This window comes from Phoxinus phoxinus (assembly GCF_949152265.1).
Source record: "Phoxinus phoxinus genome assembly, chromosome: 3".
Classification (NCBI taxonomy): Eukaryota; Metazoa; Chordata; class Actinopteri; order Cypriniformes; family Leuciscidae; genus Phoxinus; species Phoxinus phoxinus.
In genome coordinates, this window is record NC_136878.1 from 5150489 (window position 1) to 5172574 (window position 22086).

At 37.6% G+C, this 22086-nt stretch overlaps 1 protein-coding gene across 10 annotated transcripts in view; it reads left to right on the forward strand.

The window, feature by feature from the left end:
• The window catches only part of pxna (paxillin a), a 48835-nt gene that overhangs the window by 16362 nt on the left and 10387 nt on the right, over window positions 1-22086 (forward strand). For 2 of the 10 annotated variants that reach the window (XM_079608243.1, XM_079608239.1), the window contains exons 2-8: window positions 4880-5085; window positions 7579-7786; window positions 9031-9223; window positions 9925-10075; window positions 13676-14782; window positions 16239-16508; window positions 17371-17685. In XM_079608243.1, the coding sequence (XP_079464369.1) occupies window positions 4880-5085; window positions 7579-7786; window positions 9031-9223; window positions 9925-10075; window positions 13676-14782; window positions 16239-16508; window positions 17371-17685 (2450 nt within the window). Of the gene's footprint in view, window positions 1-2980; window positions 3056-4586; window positions 4758-4879; window positions 5086-7578; window positions 7787-9030; window positions 9224-9924; window positions 10076-13675; window positions 14783-16238; window positions 16509-17370; window positions 17686-22086 lie in introns of those variants that run through there. The other 8 variants (XM_079608240.1, XM_079608248.1, XM_079608244.1 and 5 more) reach the window with 7 other exon arrangements.

Below are 22086 nucleotides of genomic sequence, written 5' to 3' on the forward strand. Positions count from 1 at the left end.
ACCCCACAGATATGTTTATATAGCATGTTAAAGTTGTCACTTTTAGAGGGCGAGCAAAAACGCACCGTTTCGTGTCTGTCCCTTTAAATGCAAATGAGCTGCTGCTCCCGGCACAGGGGGCGGAGCTTCAAGAGCTCGTGTCATTTTACCTCACACACATGCACTGAAAATATAAAAAACTTTTAGCCTTTTATGTTCAAACTGGAGTCAGACAATGATGGAGCGACTCAAGAAGTGACAACATGTAGAAGCAACAGGACATTTCTGAATTTAGTTGATGAGGAGTTAACTATCTTCTAGTCATTTGGTGCGTTCAAGTCCTCCTGGGAAGTTCGTACACACGATGTGGGAAGTCATGTTTACGACGGCCGGTGCGTTCAAGTAAGATGGCGGAGTACTTACTCTTAGTTAATTACACAAAAATACAGCGAGGTTCTTAAACTCTAGTTCTAGAAAATGAAGAACAAAGATTTGCATACGGTGTGCTTTGGTTTTTTATGTTTTTAGTTAATTTATGAAGCCACTGCAAACTTTATTGTTACATATTACATTGTTATTTTATAATGCTATCATATTATGTGCAGTTGATTAGCTTCCTGCGCTGTAAATAGAAAAGCCTGACAAGCTAAATACCTTGTATTGTGGTATTCTGCCATGTTTCTCAGTGACACGCCCACAACTCGTAAAGATCGGGGCTTAGAGAAAATCCCGAGCTTCCCACTGGTATTTACGACTATGTGGTGGTGGTGTTCAACTCGTAAATACGATCTATACGAGATGACTTGAAAGCACCAATTGATTAGCATATTCTGACATGATAATCTATAAGTCGTGTAGTCCTCCTTACCAGCCGTTTGTTGTAGTCCATAAAAAGTGATTTCTTTAAAAGCAAATCTCTTCCTTTGCTTTGAACTTTAAGCATTGCAACTTTGCAGATGTTGTTTATGCTCAAACAGCAACATTACACACTAACTAAAGTTAGAAAAGTTAAATCATAATCAACCACCCCTTTAAACTTCCACTTGTGGATGTGAGAACAGTGTTTTGTGACATTTATTGTTTACAATGTGCTCATTTTAACATGTTTATCAGATGTTTGTGCAGAAATATTGCCAGTCTTCCACAGTCATGAAAACCAGGAAAAAAAGGGAATATATCCTCCTTTTTCCTACGCCCCATGAGCCTTGCGTGAATGATGTGTTCACTATATGAGCGCAATATTACACTTTTTTTTTTTTTTTTAACTGGTCACAATTAACATATTCTTCTCACCACTGTTCAACAATCGAAATTTAAATGTGTAATAAAGCATCAACAAAGTACATTCAACAGACCATGAATAACCCCAAAAGCACGATTCTTTCCTCAGCAATATTACGGTCGTGGTAATATCTGTATTTTGTAACATACGTTACCTTAATCAAAAATGTTCATTAACTTTAGCAATGTGTGAAGTGCTTTCGGTCATTTTGACAACATTTTTATTTACCTGCTTTACAGCATTTCAGTAAATGCTGTTATTAAAAGTGAAAAGATGAGACGATTACATTTTAAAGCATCTGTGTGAAAACTAACTTGGAAAAAGAGGATTTGGGGAGAATCCTGCATTCCAGTGAATTATTAATGGGACATATCGTAAATAAAATCGGTAGAACAGACCATAATTGCACAGTATGTTATGTTGTCTTATTTTCATACCGTTACAGCAGAATACAAAGGGTAAAAAATAAAAATAATCAGGAGGAAAAGAATGCAGAGTCGCAAAAGAGCTCTTCGCAGATATTCTTTTGATACCATGTCACATTAAAATACCATTATTACGTACTGACGCCTGAAAATAGAGCATGAAGGGAAATTTACAGCTCATTCAGTCAAACTGATAAATAATGATTAATTGTAGTGCAAGTTTATATTTTGAAATGATTCGTTTCAGTGTTTTTGAATGGAATTTACACAAACCAGAAGTGTCACAAAACGCAGTCGGCTTGTGATTTCCAGCCATGCAACTGGAATTTACTGGATTTATCCGTGAAAATCTTTTATTTAATTTTTTTATTCATGCATCCTCGTAATCTTTAATCAACATAACTTCTCTTCCCTCTTGCAGCATCATCTTATGATGTGTTTACTGGCGCGGGCGCGGGGTAAACAATAGCTAACCACAACCATCCAATCAATTCTCTTTGAACAAAACCAACCAAAAAAAAAAAACGCCCTACATTTGTTCATGTTCCAGAAGCTGTTTCACTCAGATGTATGTTACAATAAATTAATTTAGAGTATTTACTCTAATTTATTTCAATGAATATTAATTAAAAAAAATTGTGCAATCTCTATAAAGTGTTTTTATCCGATTTTTTTTTTATTGCTGTCTTTTGGTTAAAAAGAGTGTGATACTGCTTTTTTATGTCAGATTTTTTTAAATTAGGCCAAAAGATGCTTGATTTCAACATGTGGGAGAGTGATTTCTATTGAATATAGTGTATGTGATAAAGAAGCCGCGGAGAGAGAGAATATGGGTTAATGTTTCCTCTGCCACTCCCTCATCAGGCCGAGTGCTGAACAAACAGTCCAGATACCATCAGAGACCAGCCTCAAAGTCTTCCTGCCCGCTTTCCTTTCTGTAGTAATACTCACATTTATTTAGCAACTGACATAATTATGATTCTTGACTGAATATTGAGTTCATTTAGAAAGTTTGTCTAATGGTATAGCACTTGTCCAGATTAGTGACCTGTACACAGTTATATTCTGCAACCTTTTTAGTATCTGGTATTTGGAGGGGTAGTTAAAGTTAGCACCTGCCGAAAAACAGCCCGCCCTCCCCTCGGACGACTGCCACTGAACACGGCAGAGTTTACAATACTTGTCCTGTCTTGAAGTTCTTCTCTCTCTCTCTCTCTCTCTCTCTCTTCTTTCTAGATCTCTCTTTCCTTTTCCACTCTTATCCTATCTGTTTTTCCCCCACTCCTTGTCGTAGCTCCTCCTGTCTGAGATAAAGTGTGAAGGTAAAGACACGGATCAGCAGGGCGTTACTGTCTGTCCCGTTCACAGTGTAAGTAACTGGCTGTTCTTTGGTGTTAGTTGGTTGTTTCTTGGGAAAGTGTCTTTTGGGGATTTGTGCCTGTAATGGGGATTTTTGAAATCTGCTGTGCTGTTGTTATTGGCGCTTGATATTGTGTGATTTAACAATGTGGTGTTTGTTTGTTCCTGAAAATGTATCTTCAGCTTAAGTTTGGTGTTTTGTTGCACTCGTGTGTCTTGTGTGAGATATAGAGTGAATATTATAACATATATGGTACTCGATAAAGCATATGTCTGACATCTATACCGGCTTGTTGAGAAGCGTCTGAGAAACTATATCACTCCACTTATAATCAAATCACAAACACTTGACTAATGAAGCTTCATTTGACATTTATATTATTTATATGGTGCATGGCTATTCTAGATATATTTATTTTTACCATTTGTCTGGAATGAAATGATTTTATTTATCATTTAGATTTATGTATGAATTCATTGCTCTTAGTTTAGAATTATTTTCATTAATTAATTTCCTCAGAATTTAATTAAATGTTTGAATTAATTTGCTCTGAATAATATATATATATATATTAATTTCCTTAGATTTTTATTATTATTATGCTCTGAATTTTGTTCAATAATTAATCGTCTTTTGAATTTGATTAATTATGTTTAAAAAATGTTTTAATGTTTTAATATTCTCTGAATATTATGTTATATATTTATGAATGAATTTACTCTGCGATTTTATGCGATACATATTTATTAATTCATTTGTTCAATTTTATGTTATGTTTATATATTAATCTGTGCTGAATTGTATGCATTTTATATTTATGAATTAGTTTGCTCTGAATTTTACAAGCTATATATGTGAATGCTCCCAAAAAAAAAAAAAAAAAAAAAAAAAAAATATATATATATATATATATATATATATATATATATATATATATATATTATTCTAAACATATGAGCATATTATCTATAAAATGAATTTGCTATTCTGCAAAAACCCATGCAAAATCCATTTTTATACTAAATAGATTTCAATTATCTAGAAATGTTTTAACAACGCATTTCTCATAGTTTACCAAATAAATGAAGACGATATGCTGCTTTAAGTATCGAGAACCTTGTGGTGTCATCTGTCATGCTGCAATGTGACATCATCATCATTCACTTCCTGTGTTGACACGACGGACTGTGATGCAACCGAGATCCAAAGGTGCATGTCACTGAAGTAATTGCTATATAAAGGAGTTTTAAACCAGAGATGGTCAGAAAAGTGTTCACTCAAGAGCATGTTTTACAACCTTACTTAGTTGTGTGTGTGTGTGTGTGTGGAAGTGCTTTCTGTTCTGTTCCTGAGCGTATGGCTTTTGAATATTGATTTGTGCGTGCATTAAGAGGTGTGTCCGTTTATTTTGCACTTCCTGCTGAATCTATCCCTGTAGGCATGCCGTTTTCGAGCAGTCTTTACATGTGAGGTTGTCACTCTCACCACACCCCATATGAGTGAAGCCTGCAGTGATTTCACCATCCCGGTCATGTGATTCATAACAACCACTCACTCCAGCCGAGAGAGACGTGTTTTGAACAGACTTGACAAAGTCACGTTGAAACCGGGTTATTCAACAACAACAACAACCCGTTTGATTTCTAATAGATTTATGTTCTTCATGCGCAGAACAACTCCTGGCAATGTGAATCTGAAGCAAACACTTGAGGTTATGGATTTGAACAGACCTGCATATCCATAGCTTTAGATTTGTATTATATCCAAAAGTTTTATCAGTACACGTTCCTTGAGAATGAAACCAATCTGTGTTTTTCTTTTCTTTTTTTACAGATGCTCTTCTTGCGGATTTGGAGTCCACAACCTCCCACATTTCCAAGCAAGCTGTTTTTCTGCCAGAAGAGACGCCATATTCCTACCCCACAGGAAGTGACTCTTATCAGGACGTGTCCCCCCCACCTCGAGTAACTTCCCCTCCTGCTGAAACACTGAATGGATCTTGGGTAGAACAGCCAGAATCAAAGCACTCTTCAACCCAGGTAAAATGCACCATTACTTCCTGAAGGGTTTCTTTATTCCACAGGGTTCGTGTTGGTCTTTATATGAGTCTACTCGGTTATCCTTTAACCTTTCAACAAACACCAGATGCCGTCCTGTTCCACTTTCTGCCTGTTGTGCCCTTGAGCAAAGCTTCAGTTGCTCCAGAAACTTGTTCATGGCGCAATGGGTCCATGGTTTCTTTAATGGGTCCATATTTAGTCAAGCTTACTTGGGACTAAAACAGTAGAAGTGTAGTCTTGTTTTATGGCCATTTTACACCCTCTCAATGGTCCTAAAAATGAACCAGACTGTTTATGCTGCTGTAACTTTAAGACCATAATGAATATGCATTGATATTATTACTAATTCATCAAAATATTATTTTTTAACCAAAATGCATAAATTGATGCCAAAAACTGAAATCTAAAATACTTTTTTAATAATTAACTAAAATAAAAACTGATTTACACATTTAAATTGTACATAAAGGCAGTTTTTAATAACCAAATTCTGTTTCTACTCCAATTTGTTGTTGAAATATAAACATTTAAACAGTGCCTGTAATAATAACTTATTTTCATGACATATTTATTCAAACACACATTAAATAATGAAGACAGCAGGTTAAGTAAATATATAATAAATTATATATATACTGCATATATTTCAATAAATTCTCCTCTCTAGAGTTATGTCTATGTTCCTGGGGTCCCCGGGGTAAATGTAATGTTATGTGGCATGTTGTTTACAAGCAGTTTTTTTTCAAGTGCGTCAAACCACATTTATTGTTTGAATTATGTGATACAATTGACAGAATTTAAAAGCTGAGACGTCATATTAAAGGTAACAAAGCACAAAGCTTATTGCTCGGATAATCTGTAAATAAATATATCACTGTTTTGGTCAATTATTTCAGCTCCAAAACCATTTAGACCGAAACCAAAAATTGCTGTCAACTGAACATTTTGGATGGCAAAATTTCAGTTGCATCATTATTTGATATGTGAATGCAGGTGTTCATGTTATTGAGCTCACAGTTGTATTTGTAGCTTAGTTTCAGTAAACCTTCTGGACATACATTTTTTTTTTATGTCACACAGACTACATTTGGATGTTAAAATGCATGTTTTCACCCTTTGGGGTCGAATATAGAGTTCAAATCAAAAAGCAGGAATTATTAAAGGTATCCCAAGGTAGTGAAAATCCTAGAGTGAAATCCTCTTGCAACTCTGAGTTTTGAGAAAAAAAACGTTTGAGAGACAGCATTAGGTTAGGTCAGGTTACATTTATTTCTATAGCGCTTTATTCAAAGCAGCTTCACATTAATAAACGGAAAAATAAGTGTTAATGTTGTACGATTGATCAATTATAAAACAAGTTCAATTTCAGCTGTAAAGCAGCTTTACAAAAGACTATAGTGTTATTATTCAGCTCAAGTCAGTTCAGTGTTGATTCGATACAGTTCAATAAAAGTGCCAATGTTGCAAAGTTAGTGTCATTATCCACTTCAAATTTTGTTCTCATCTGATAGTGTCAGTTCAGTTTAACCATAATACCGGTATTACTGATTATTAATTGTCTTTTACACCATTAAGCTAGCCTGGGAAAACCCAGACCACTCTCAGTTGTAACTGAGTTAGGGTCTGGCAAAGCTCCATAGACAATTCATTTCCACAGGGGCATCACCAACGGGCGTCGGATAGATCTAAAACCAATCAGAGCGATGAATGACATGACGTATGCAGAGCGACGGAGAAACATCTGAGACTCTCAGCAATTCTCTGTTTGTGTTAACGAAAATGACCATTTTAAATCGCTTGAAACAGACGCGATAGCTGATTCGAACGAGTGATGTTGTGATGTTCCACGGCGGCATCCATCTCTGTAATGTACAAAATCTGCGTCACCGTCTCTGCTCTGTCGTCATCGTGTAAAGCCCGCCCCAACGTTTCTGATTGGTGCCGCGATTTCGACGGATTGGAAATGGGTTTCAATGGGCTCTTTGCCAGACCCACTTGCAGAGCAAATCTAAATTTGCCGGAAGTGGTCTGGGTTTTCCCAGGCTACCATTAAGCGGGTCCTTGAGACCCCAGGTGTATCATAGTTTTTTTTTTTTATATTACAGGTGAAACAAAAAATTTGAATATATGATGTATATTAATATAATGAATATATTATATAGACTCATTACATGCAAAGTGAGATATTTCAAGCCTATATTTGTTATTATTTTGATGATGATGGCTTACAGCTTATGATAATAAGCCATAATCATCAAAATTATAACCAATAAAGGCTTGAAATATATCACTTTGCATGTAATGAGTCTATATAATATATTAGTTTCACCTTTTAAGTTGAATTACTGAAATAAATGACCTTTTGCACCATATTCTAATTTTTCGAGTTTCACATGTGTATATTTGCTCTTTCTGCTCCCACTTGTAAAGTAAAAGTGCTTAAATGTTAAACGACTATTTTCTTTCCTCAAGTCTTTCAGCTCGGCTCCGAAAAGCGCCAGTCCTCGCGTGTCTCAGTCTGACGAAGAGCACGTCTATAGTTTCCCCAACAAGCAGAAGACTACTGACTCTCCCACTGCCGCCATGAGCTCATCACTGGGCAGTAACCTGTCGGAGCTGGACCGTCTGCTGCTGGAGCTCAACGCCGTACAGCACAGCACACCCTCCTTCGCTACTGAAGGTGAGCGCTTCAAAACTCAGCACTACCTTCGGATGAAACATTAAAGGGATAGTTCACTTTGAAATTAAATTTTGGTATGTTTTAGCTTACCTCAAGGGCATCCAAGATGTAGGTGTCTTTCAGTAGTTTCAATTTTGATATTTTTTTTCTGACAGTCATATCATGCAGGTCTATGGTCATTGTCTCAAAGAGCATACACAGAGTCCAAATTAAAACAATTCCCCATCGTCCAAATTAAACAATTCCCCATCGTAAGTACACATTGATGGCCTAAGACACGAAACGAGCGGTTTGTGTGAGAAAACGAACGGTATTTATATAGTTTTTACCTCTTGTAACACAGCCAGGTCCAAGTGATCTGAGGGCGCGGGCACATCCTGGTGTGTGACGTGTGCGCAGACTGGTGCATAGATGTATACGCTAGATGTTGCCTTGGCTACGGCAGTTCATTGGAACGAATGTCTTTAATGCGAAATCTAGTGTGTATATATCTATGCACCAGTCTGCGCACACGTCACACAGAAGGAAGCGCTCGCGCCCTCAGATCACTTGGACCTGGCTGTGTTACAAGAGGTAAAAACTATATAAATACCGTTCGTTTTCTCACACAAACCGCTCGTTTCGTGTCTTAGGCCATCAATGTGTACTTACGATGGGGAATTGTTTAATTTGGACGATGGGGAATTGTTTTAATTTGGACTCTGTGTATGCTCTTTGAGACAGTGACCATAGATCTGCATGATATGACTGTCGGACAAAAACGGTTTGACCTAAAAATATCAAAATTGAAAATACTGCTGAAAAAAAGACACCTACATCTTGGATGCCCTTGAGGTAAGCTAAAACATACCAAAATTTTATTTCAAAGTGAACTATCCCTTTAAACTGAGGTCCTGACTCTCAGTGGTAAATAAAAATCCCAGGATGTCCTTGAATTAAAGAGTAGGGGTGTAACCCTGGCATCCTGGCCAAATTTACCCTTTGGCTTTTCTCCATCATGGTCTCATCATCCCCATAAATACTGATTGGCTTCATCACGGTCTCCTCTCCATCAATAAGCTGGTGTATGGTGGCAATATGGCTGCCGTTGCATCATTGCATCACATTGGTGGTGGTTGAGGAGATTCCCCCTTCCATGTGTGAAGCACTTTGTGTTGAGAAAAGCACTATATAAATGTAATAAATTATTACTGCATGTTGTTAAAACATGCACAAATATGGATGTTTTATTTTATATTTCACAGAGACCTACCCAACTAAACCAGCCAGCAACGCCCAGCGCTATGTCCCAGAAAACGGTGTTTCATCAGTAGTGAAAGCGCCGCCTGCAAAGTTAGAGAAACCCAAACGCAGTGCAGCCGGTCGGGGGGTAGAAGACGTCAGACCCAGTGTGGAGAGTCTGTTGAACGATTTGGAGAGCTCAGTGCCGGCCCCTGCGTAAGCTTACACACTGCTGAAAACACTTGATTAATGTAATTTTTATAAATATCTGTATACATTTTATTATTTCATAATATTGAATATTTGTATTTTATCATTTAAATATTTAATATTTGTTTTACAAACGTTTTTGGTAATAACTTGACAAAAGTTGATATGTTGTAGGGCTGGAAATATAACATGGAAATTATTAAAAATTGTCTATTGTTATAGATTTTCCTATATCATTAAGTAAATATATCCGCATATCTCAGTATGACTTAAAGATATTGACACTTTAGACTCCAGTGATAAAAAAACATGCATGAATGAGAAAATAAAGAGCGTACATGATGTTAAAAAAAAGAGTTAAACGCAATAAGCCTTAATGCACGAGCAGAAAGCCACCTCTCAGACAATGCAGAGTTTGATTATTCAATTTAGGCAGTATTCTTTACTACGTATTAAATTAAACCTACTGTTGCTGAGAGACTTATATTTCTGTATCTTGCCAACCCCTAATATAAGTTCAAAATCTGTTTTGAGTTTAAATAAGACTTTAAATCCCAGATTTTCTTTATGGTCTTTTGGACTCCACTGTAGTAAACATTGATGTTTAAATGAGCAGAATGTTGTAAGAAGTGAAGACTTGACCAGGTGCCTTATCTGTGCGCTAGACCTTTTCTTACATCCCATTTTTAATATTGTACAATGTATAGACCCGCCCCATCAGTGCCGATGGTTCCTGAGTTGAGACAAGTTCAGGAAGAGACTCCCACCCAGCAGCAGGCCCGAATCTCAGCCTCCTCCGCTACACGAGAACTCGACGAACTCATGGCTTCACTGTCTGACTTCAAAGTTCAGAGCAATGTAAGTCTTGACGCAAGAGAGACAAATTATATTTACTGTTGTTTTTTTACGTTTCATTTAAATGTTCCTTACAAACAAACTTCCTAAACAATGATCCATTACTTTGCCACACAGTAGAATATGAGTCTTATAAAAAAAGTGTTTATTTTTGAATATGCTTTTAACCCTTGTGCATTGTTCAAATTCCCATCCTTTCGTTATGTTCGTGGCTGAAAACAGCCACTACTTTAAACTGCTGTAAAAATTGATCAGATAAATATTTTTTTGCCATTTTTTTTGCATAAATCTATTAATCAACCTCAGTCCTGTTCAAAACTACTAAATGTTTTTAAAAAAATCAAGATTTTAACTCTTTAATTGCCAAATTCATAAATTATGTCACTGATTTGGGAGGGAAAAAAACACAAAATTACTTATTTTCAATATAAAATGTGATTGTGGACTGGATTTTTTTTTACCTTTTATCACAGTCTTGGACATGTCAAAGATTAGAAACAACATTGGTTTTGATGCATTGATAGTTTTTGTGCAGCATCAGATTTTAACTTTTTCTCCCTCATTTACTGTTCGTGGCTGTTTTTGCCCCATTGACTTCCATTATAACCACATTTTTTGATTGCAAAGCCATGACACCATAAAATCATGCATTTTTGATTGTTGGTGGTTTTCCCTGTTGGGAAGAGGTAAAATTTGTAATTTTTACTGTTGATAACCAGGTGGCATCATTAACCCTTTAGATAGGCCTGTGCAAAAAAAAGCTTAGTTTCTGGCTTTTACATGGAGTTATATGGAGTATAATAGCATAATAAAGTGTGTGTGTGTGTGTGTGTGTGTGTGTGTGTGTGTGAGAGAGAACTTGATGCGTCTGAGAAAATCAAAATATGCACCTCAGCTCTCAGAACTACATGGAGTAAACAAAAACAAAGTAAGTGTATTTATGCATCTGCTGCCTTTTGATAATGAGAAATGCAGACTAAACAAAAACTAAGCAAGTGGATTTGAACACTTGCATGCAAGCCTGCTGGTCATTTGATGGTGAGAAGAGCAGCAAGCAACATGAGAAAGGGCTTGACTTGTAGTGAAGTTTTAGAGATGATCATGCAGCCTGACCCCTCCAGCGAGCGGCAGGATGTATTGTCTTCTCCCTCTGACACCACAGACTCAGGAGAGGCAGACCATTATTTGGATGTGGCACCCTCATCATCCTCTCTAGCTTCCACTGAAGGCGAGGAGGATTCGGAAGATCCTGGGTCTGGGTGGATTGTGAGAAACGGTGAAGTTTGGTTTTCCACCAACGCGGAGACAACTCCCTTTCTTCAGCCTGCCAGAGGCGTGACTTCATGGCCGACGCGCTATGCCATCGCAAGGGTCCAGAACATTGATTCTGTGTTCAATCTGTTTTTTACGGGCGCCGCACAATGAGAAACTGGACCGGGGTGGACTCCACAGATCTCCGTGCCTACATGGGGCTACTGATTTTGGCCGGCGTCTACAGGTCCAGAGGGGAGTCCACACGTTGCCTGTGGGATGATCACAGTGGTCGTGCGATTTTTAGAGCCACCATGTCCCTCTCAAGATTCAAGAAATCACCAGAGCTCTGCGTTTTGGAGGTTGGTCATGCTGACAATGAGGTCAATCATCTCGTCGGCCCTGGAGTCACGCCTCTGGCAGGCTGAAGAAAGGGAGTTGTCTCCGCGTTGGAAAACCACACTTCGCCGTTTCTCCCAATCCACCCAGACCCAGGATCCTCCGAATCCCCCTCGCCTTCAGTGGAAGCTAGAGAGGATGATGAGGGTGCCACATCCAAATCAGGATCTGCCTCTCCTGAGTCTGTGGTGTCAGAGGGAGAAGACAATACATCCTGCCGCTCGCTGGAGGGGTCCGGCTGCAGAATCATCTCTAAAACTTCACTACAAGTCAAGCCCTTTCTCATGTTGCTTGCTGCTCTTCTCACCATCAAATGACCAGCAGGCTTGCATGCAAGTGTTCAAATCCACTTGCTTAGTTTTTGTTTAGTCTGCATTTCTCATTATCAAAAGGCAGATGCATAAATACACTTACTTTGTTTTTGTTTACTCCATGTAGTTCTGAGAGCTGATGTGCATATTTTGATTTTCTCAGACGCATCAAGGTGAGTTCTCTCTCACTCTCTCACACACACACACACACACACACACACACACACACACACACACACACACACACTTTATTATGCTATTATACTCCATATAACTCCATGTAAAAGCCAGAAACTAAGCTTTTTTTTGCACAGGCCTATCTAAAGGGTTAATGATGCCACCTGGTTATCAACAGTAAAAATTTAAATTTTTACCTCTTCCCAACAGGGAAAACCACCAACAATCAAAAATGCATGATTTTATGGTGTCATGGCTTTGCAATCAAAAAATGTGGTTATAATGGAAGTCAATGGGGCAAAAACAGCCACGAACAGTAAATGAGGGAGAAAAAGTTAAAATCTAATGCTGCACAAAAACTAACAATGCATCAAAACCAATGTTGTTTCTAATATTTGACATGTCCAAGACTGTGATAAAAGGTAAAAAAAAATCCAGTCCACAATCACATTTTATATTGAAAATAAGTAATTTTGTGTTTTTTCCCCTCCCAAATCAGTTACATAATTTATGAATTTGGCAATTAAAGAGTTAAAATCTTGATTTTTTTAAAAACATTTAGTAGTTTTGAACAGGACTGAGGTTGATTAATAGATTTATGCAAAAAAAATGGCAAAAAAATATTTATCTGATCAATTTTTACAGCAGTTTAAAGTAGTGGCTGTTTTCAGCCACGAACATAACGAAAGGGTAGTGAATTTGCCCAGAGTGTACTGTTGAGTTTTTGAAAATTTTCAAAGCATTTTCCTAAAATATGTGTAAAAATAAGCTTTGTCACCAAAAATCATTCCATTTGCTGAAACACGGGAAAAGTTATGGCCAAAATAAGACTCAAAAATACCCCATAGTGGCTGAAAACAGCCACAACAGCACATAAGGGTTAATGAGAAAAATCTTATTTATCGGCCTGTAGCATTACAAGAGCTGTTTGAATGAGTTGTCATTGGTTTAGTGTTTTAATTTTGTGATTTATTATTATATGCATGTCTGTGAGTGCTGATAATGATAATCAGATAGTAAACAGTAGATTATTATCAATCAAGGCCTTTGAAATGAATAAAGGTTTATATGCCTTGTATGAGGGCAAGCTCTCATGGGTCCATTATAAAGGTCTTGTTAGCATATCTGTCTTGGACGTGAGCCACACTGCGGTTGAAAAGAGAGAATCTGGAATGCTGTGGTTGTGGTGTCATGTTTATATCTGGAAATTCTGGTGATCATATTTGCTTTCAGGTTGGTAAACCAAATATCCGACTTGTACTTTGTTGCGTTCTTGGAATACTTTTTTTTATTGACTAAATAAGCCAAACTTTGCAAGATTACATAACTCATTGCATTAAGCCACTATTTGCATTTTTATTTGAGAATAAGATAATGGATCATTCCCAGCATGCCTTCGTGATTCTACTCAAATGCTTTCCTCCCTTTCTCTTTGATTGTTGTCGTCTTACTGTTGGTTGTCTAGTCTGGCTCTGTGTCCGTTAAGGAGGACTTATTATCCACTAAAGGGTCTGAACTTCCCAATCTTGTGGTGACTGAGAGCCTCACAGTCCCTTCTGTCCCAGTCCCAGAAGCAGAGGTATCTGACCACAGCTTTCCTTCCTCTAATTGCGCATCGTTTCTGCTGGAACTCCACATAGTTGAGGAATCAACAACCAAAGCTCCAGTGTCCAGCTCCACGGTGCGCTTCACTTCCTCCAAGAGCCATTCGGATAAACTACTGGTAGATTCTAGCGCAACGAGTCCAGTCCCCGAGTCTCGTTTATCACCAGAACCATCTGCAAAAACTTCAAGCCTTCCGCCATCAAGTTTAAACAAACGTGAAGTCAATTCACCCAAGATCTTCAACGTGAAAACCTCAGGTCCGATTTTGGTTTCCAAAAACAGTCCACCCGTGGTAGCAAAGGCCTTCTCCCCAGTTATAAATCGAAGGATTTCTAGCCCAGTGGCTAAAAGCCCCAGTCCACCAGAGGTTATGAAAATCTCAAATCGAATTGTCGACGTGAGAAGTTCTAGTCCTCTAACAATTGCTAAAACCTCGAGTCCAGTTGTGGTCAGAAAGAGCCCAAGCCCTATTACAGCTGTTAGAGCAACCAAAAGTCCTTTCCCTGGAGTCCTTGCCAAGAGCCCAAATCCTGATCCAGGGATTACTAGCAAGAGCCCAGTGCCAACTCTCATTGCACTACCTGCTCCTCCAGTTTCAACCCTAACATTAACTCCCAAGCCTTCCAAAGAGAAACCGGATAACTCTGGACCTGGCATATTGGATAAAAGTCTTCCTTGCCCCAAGCCTCTTCTGGAGGAAGCTCTGGACGAGCTGTTGACGTCTAGTCTTTCCCAACCAGAGGCAGTGAAACTGCTTGAAGGAGATCCTGGCTCACCAGAAATGAACGATGACATTCTCTCACTTTTTCATCAATCGATGCCACAGGGTGGCTATAAAGACACACAAACCCCCTTAACTGATATCAGTTGGACAGACGACTCCTTATACCCTGGAGCGTCAGATGTTTCTCTGGACCTTCCACTTCTTCAGCCATCAGCGGTTGAAAGGCTCTCCACTTCTGGACAAGTATGAGGCACACCAACTCTATTAGACTGTCTCCAATTTGCACCCCTAAATTTAGCGAGCATGATTGAGAAGCATGCGGCACCACGTACGACTGTTTATGCTTTCTCAAATACACAAGCCTGATCCTTATGCCAAGGGGCCTGTTGATATCCAATCTGAACCTTTCCATCCTGCTCAGATAGAAGCACCAACCATTAGCAAGTTAAATATGCCTCTCAAAAACCCGATACCTATGTACAAATGTCACTTAGTGCTCCTAAAATTGGAGGGCTAGTCATTTAATTTCTTTTGGTTTGTAGCTGCTCTATTCAGCTGCATTGCTTTGTATCGTGTTTTTGGAAAGGTTGAGAATTGAGGAATCCAAAGTATGTGTGGTGCATGAAATGGATAAGATTCTGTGGAAGGAGTCTTTGGGATGTTCAAATGCATGCCCTGACGCGCTTCCTCAATGAGGCGTATGGCGTTAAAAGGACAACAAGGCTAGGCTTGCTTGTTTCTTTGCAGTTTTGCAGTGGTTTCATTGTGCAATTGCATTCCATCTTCACTTCTTTCTTTCATCAGGGCACGTGATGCTTTTTAGATAGCTGCAGGAGATGTTCTGCAAAGTGGTTATTTACTGTGGTCCCATACTCTGATGGTCTTGCATGATGCAAATTATTTGCAGTTGCTAAATTTGATGTTTAAAGGGTGTGACAGTTGAGTCATTTACTCAATACATTCAAATCATGCAGATTCACATGCATCAATCATGAAGTATAGCTTTTAAATTATTAATTATTTGTGTTCGCCAGTAACTAGATTAAAATGATTAAAATTGAAAGAATTGCAGTTTGTTGAAATAATGTACAACATCTGGGGGGATATCGATTCCATTTGAACTGTCAGCAAAACTTTTTCCAAACTAGCTTGTCTGTCTTTTTCTTGCCTATAAAGGGAAGTATTTTAATAATAATATAAATTCATTTACAAATATATTGCATGTATTTGTTGTTAATCAAATACATTTTTTGTTTAAATTAAATTTATTCACTCTGAATTTGAAAAAAAAGAGAGTTTTGAATCAAATTTCAAATTTAAAAAAAATAATTCAAATTTTTAGTAGTAATAGCAATTTTAGCCTTTTAGTCCAATTAAATATTTGTTTTGACAATTTTGCATTGCTTTGGCATGTTGTGTTTGCTTCGTAGTCTTTATACCTGCTCTTGCATCATTTCAGATTGTTTGTAGAAGGTTATAGTTGTTCTTTCTGTGAGTCACGAAGAGGATGCTTCCAGCTACGCTTTGCATTGGCCCAAATTTGATTGGTGTGAGGTTACAGTGCTGATTTTTATCCTGCTGCCTGCTTTTTAAAGGCCTTTGGACTGGATATCTGAGATCTTGAATGGCGTTTGCAAAGAAAGCATGGCATTATCTACAAATTTAAAGTGGTGACTTCATTAATGCTGCCTCTCCGCAGCTTAAATCGGTCATCAGACGCACAAAGGAAACGTCCAATGTTCACCCAATGTTTCGTGATGGCCATATGCACAGAAAATTGGGCCCGCTCATTCTCAACAAGAGTAACTCGCAAGATCTACTCATTGAAGAGCTGCAAGGGAAACTGGGAATCGGTCGCACTGGGCGGCCACAAAAACGGCCGGATGATTGGCTTACGGAAGGGGTCATTGTCTGTTCCAACCCACAGCGGTTAAGAGAGGAAGGTGGTGTATCACCAACGGTTGATAAGGTAGTGTAAGTCACAAGATTACTGGTGGCACTAACAAAAGCTTGCATAAAAACATTTCTAGAATTGGTTTGTTATATAAAATTGGCTTTTAACCCTTTATAAAGCATTTTCAAATAGAGTGCAACAGTGCGTGTCCACTTTTGCCATGGCGTTAGTTCAGGAAGAAATTTTTCCATGAATTTTTCCACATGGACTTTTAAAAAGTCTGTTAAAGCCTTGAACCAAACCAAACAGAGGTGAATCACAACATTACAAACTTTTATTTAAAGCAAAAAAAGTATTTTAAAATCAGGTTCAAGACTACTTAACGACTTTACTGAGGGAAACAACTTCAATCCCATGAACCATTATGAACGATAATCGGATGAAAAACTATGGAGATATATTATGGTTCATTTAAAATTTATTATATATATATATATATATATATATATATAAACAATATATTTTAAGTTTATTGCAAATTATGCATATATACACACACACACGCACAAACATTTAAGTATTTGGAGTGTTTTATAGCTCTTTTTGACACGACTTACTCGACGCAATTCTCTGATTGGTGGATTATTTTCTGTACAGCATCATGGGTAAGGTAGTTTTTCACCATGAATTCTGCTGTTAAACACGATTCTTTAAACAGTTCGTTGAAATAATGCAAACTGATGGCTTCAGCTAAAGCATTTACCATTGTTTAACAACTGTTAAGTTTACAACTGTAAAGACAGACCTGTTGTGAGTTTTGTTTTTACAATAATCTTCCTATGGAGAAAATAAATGTGATTTTTTTACTTCTGGAACTGTTACACAATATTATGCATTTTGCATTTTGTGTTGTGTTTCACATTTCTTTGTCCATCAGATCATCATTCCTCCAGACTTGCCCAGTCCTCCAAAAAAAGTCCTAACCCATCCTGTCCCAAAAAAGCCAGTGGCTGTGGTACAGATGCCCGCTCCTCTCCCCCCACCACCTCCTCCACCTCCTAGAGAGCCCTCTCCTCCCCCTCCTCCTCCTCCTCCCCCTCCTCCTCCTCCACTTCCGACTCCGCCTCCACCTAAAGACCCCACCCCTCCTCCATCCCCTCCACCCAAACCTGCGACCCCACCCCCTCCACCAAAGGTTTTATCATCTGTGGGCTGCCAAACGGAATACGAACCTCTTTTTCCACCGGTACAGGCATGAACTTGCTCTCTCTGTTTATCTGCATCTGATCCGAGCTTGCATTTGTGTCTGTCATAAGGGTCCCGCACGGTCATGAAAAGCATGGAAATATCAGGGAATTTGTTTGGCAAAAGTGGAAAAGTCATGGAAATTAATAACAAAAGTCATAGGAAGCTGATTGTATATTGGGTTGGTGTAAAACTGGTTCACAAGCCATAGTGAACCATTCAAGACAAGTCACATTTATTTGTATAGCACTTTATAGACAAGCGCGCAGCCATCTTTCGAATTTGTGTTTGAACTTTAGTTTTTGCGGTAGCTCTGTATATTTCTATGGCATCGCTGCCGAAGAGTAGCTGGTAAAGTACTTATTGTAGAGTTAACGGAAGTTATCATGAGCATTGTAATGTTTGAAGCGGATGTCAGAAGATTTTAAAACGAGCGGTTTATTCATAAATCTGTAAGATCTTACCTTCATGCTGTGGAAATACAAACCGGAAGACCGAACACAATGAACGTTCGAGCTATATAATACAGATTGTGGCAAAGCATCTTCAGATTAATTAACAGGAAAGTGTTAATGATGCAGAAGTCATAAATTATTAAACTAATTCAATTTCAGGTGTAAAGGAGCTCTAAAAAGACAAGTGTCATTATTTCATTAAGTCAGTTTAGTTTATTAACAGTGTCGATATTACAAAGTTAGTGCTTGTTCAGTTCAAATTTCGTTCTCATCTTATAGCGTCGGTGCAGTTAAATCGATAATATTATTGAATATTAACTGGGTTTTTTTAAACCCCAACTGAGCAAGCAAACTCCACCAGGTGACCGTAGTGGAGAAAACCTAAATGAACGAGTGGATTCTTCTCAAGTTAATCTGTTGAACAAATCAGTCTGAATGAATCTTTAGTGAATCATTTAGAATATGAATGTAAATGGGAATGATTCCCACCCAGTCATCACAAACTACTGGAAAGCTCATGAAAGACATTTTGAAAATTCATTGGTCAGATAGTGTTGGGGGGACCCTGTGCCTTTTCTATCCATTCTTTCATGGTTTCTAGCATGTTGCTTATCCCTCTGGAGTCTAAGGTGTTTTTGGGGTCCTTGAGATGTTTTGAAATGCCCTGATATTTGTATTTTTTTCAGTTGCTTATAAACATTAATGGCAAAGGTGTAATTACACTCTATTTAGCACGAACATGGCTATCATAATATGTGAGCAACATATATGTACATGTTTGCATTTTTGAGAGAATATTATTTATGCGTGGTTATTCAAAAAACTCAAACTTAAATTGTCTGATATAAGACCACAAACGACCAACTTCACATATTCCCACAATACTTTTGACTAATGGATCTTGTCGGCTAGAGTATTTACTTCAAAATGATCTGAAAATCATCCGGGCTAATCGTTCACATTAAACAATAGATTGATTTAAATTTTGTAAGACACTTTTTGTTTGGAAAGGCAATATGCAGGTGGGCGTGAATGATCCAACAAGGTCATGAATAATGTCCTCATTCACACCTGAAGACAAAGACCTGCTAATGCTGCAGTGCATACTAATGAGCCTTAGGTGTCACTGTGGCTACAAGAAAAAATGCAAAGACAACACACACACATATATACATACATATATACATACATACATATATATACCGGTATATATATATATATATATATATATATATATATATATATATATATATATATATATATATATATATATATTACTACAGAATTGGTTCAGAGTTGGAAACATCTTGAAAAAAGTGTATTTTTCCACAAACTGTATGCTTGCAAATTGTATAATATCCAAGGTAAACATTTCTAGTAATTGTGCAGTTAATTCTCATTCGTATTTTCAGAAAGTTTTGGATTATGTAGGCTATCCTCTCCCCAAATTTGTCACTAATAAAACACAAAAATAATTTATAGAGAAGGCTTATATTGACCTTTTAAGATTTTGTTTGCACCTTGTAAATTAGGTTTTGATGTGGCAGTAAAAGCTTTATAAATAATCTATCCAAAACGAAATTTTGTCTTTCATATTTCGTCTGTAACATATGGTCTTTTATAATATATATTAGGGCATAAATGTTAATTTGCAGTTTAATATGTTGCTTATACAAATACATTTTATTTCAACGTATTCAGTTGATTTTTACTCATCTCAGTAGGCAATATAGATAGTTTGCTAAAAGCGAAACTCGCGCGAGCTGTAGTAAACAACATGCGTCTGTGCCGTTCATTCATTCAAACACAGAAACGCGATTCAAATTTAAACAGTCTTTTGCGGTTTACAGACACCATTTCATATCGCGATTAGAACAAAGCACTTACTGATGATCTGCAGCTGGATCCGTTGTTCGGCTACTCCAGCACGTTTGAGGTAAAATTTCCAGAATTATCACGATATTATTATTCCTCACAGCGAGCGTGTTGTCCAGCTGTTGTGGGCGTTGACTGGTTTGCATGTGTTGCTTCAGATAATCTGCGTTTGAATAGCAGCGCGCTCTCGATGGGCGTGTCACATTAGCGGAGTAATGAGGTGGCAGAAAGATAATGAGCACAGCTGATCTCTCGCTCTTTTTATATAGATTACATAAACAGAGAATATTTGTTTTAGTTTTGAATTAGATAATTTAAAACTACACACTTAAATGATTATAGAGATATATAGCTCATGTCTGAGTGAATAGTATTCGCTGAGATTTGTTTAAATTTAGAAACGTGCTTCAGAAAAAAAGTTCACGGAGATGGAGAGGCATAAAGCACTCCCTGTTTACTTTCTTTATTTTACAAAAGCACAATGTTTTATTTCGATTGTAAGTGGACACATAAAAAAGTAGACATTTAACAGCTTATTTTCTCATATTTCTTAAGGCTGTATGACCAAAACTGACTGAGTATTTTAGGTCTATTTTGCTGCTATGTAAAAAAAAACGAGCAAAACGCGCCCGCGCGTTTGCCGACCTCAGGGGGTTATTGAGCATATGCCGTTATGTGATTGACCTCCAAACAGCGCTCACACTAGGAGTGTCTCAGCATTTATTAAATAGTTTGCTGGTACCAACATGTCCCATGAAGACAGTCTGTTTTCCCTTGTTTTTCCTCTGGATTCCTGGTACGTGAGCAAATTCTGTTGGTTATCAATTACAGTTGAAAATGAAGCAGTCGGTCAAGGTAACATTATTTAGTAAATGGATTCCCACTCTAATAAAAAAAATTATATAACATGGCTATTTTTTATTATAGCTTTTGTAGCAAGGGTGCCGCCATCTTGCAGTAGTACCTGTAACTTCACAGAGTTGGTTGGTTGGCTGCATTGGATTAACAAAGATTATTATAGTTTTGATTTTGGTCTTTGATTTTTCTGCCTAGTTGCTGTAATCATTACTAGTAATAGATAAACTCATAATGTCTGTCACCAAGTAAACGGCCAATATAGGACTCAAGTTCTATTTGCAAGGCAATTATGGGCTGATTATAAAATTGGCATACAAAAATAATTCAGGAATCCAGCAATGAAGGAAAAGTTGGTTAAAATCTTTGACAGAGTGCACAAAAAGATAATGGCAAGGAAGACGACAGGATTATGGATAATGTTTGGAGATTATCCAACATTTGGAGTCCTGCTTGGTAAAGAAAGATTTATTTTGCGGTTTGCATCAGCTTTGAGCTCTGCATGTGTTTATAATGGTTGTGGTTCATTTTAATTTCTGACAGTCAATTAAATGAATATCCAAGTTTAACTATGGAAATCTTGAGGCAGTGGGACTTTGTTTCTGGAAGTGAAGCCGAACTCTTCTCTGTTTCAGTGGCTGTTGCACTTGTCCTTTGCTTTTAACACTGTAAAATTATTTCTTGCATCCAGGAGCAATGCAATAGTGGTCTTCCTTTTGTCTTCTGATGCCCTGCGGCTTTCCAGTTTCCATCTTTCACTGTCTCTGTCCTCCACTGTCTGTCTTTAACTGTCTCTCTACCGTTGTATCTGTTGAACTCCGGGAAGGCAACCAACCCCTTGACGTCACAGGTTGTAGTACTACAAGACTGCGGCACCCATGCAAAATAATCTATAACATAACATTGTTTTTCTTTTAAATAGTTAAGTTTATTGTGTTGATCTAATATTTATGGAAGCTTGTTTCCGCCACAGAGTGAAAAATAAAAAAAGTAATTGCGACTTTTTATCTCACAATTCTGACTTTTTTTTCCTCACAATTGCTAGTTTACATCTCGCAATTCTGACTTTTTATCTCAGAATTGCGTGATATAAAGTCGCAATTGCGAGAAATATACTTGAAATTCAGATTTTTTTCTCAGGGTTGCATGTTTATATTTCACAATTCTGACTTTATAATATGCAATTGTGAGATATAAAGTCAGAATTGCATGTTATAAAGTCA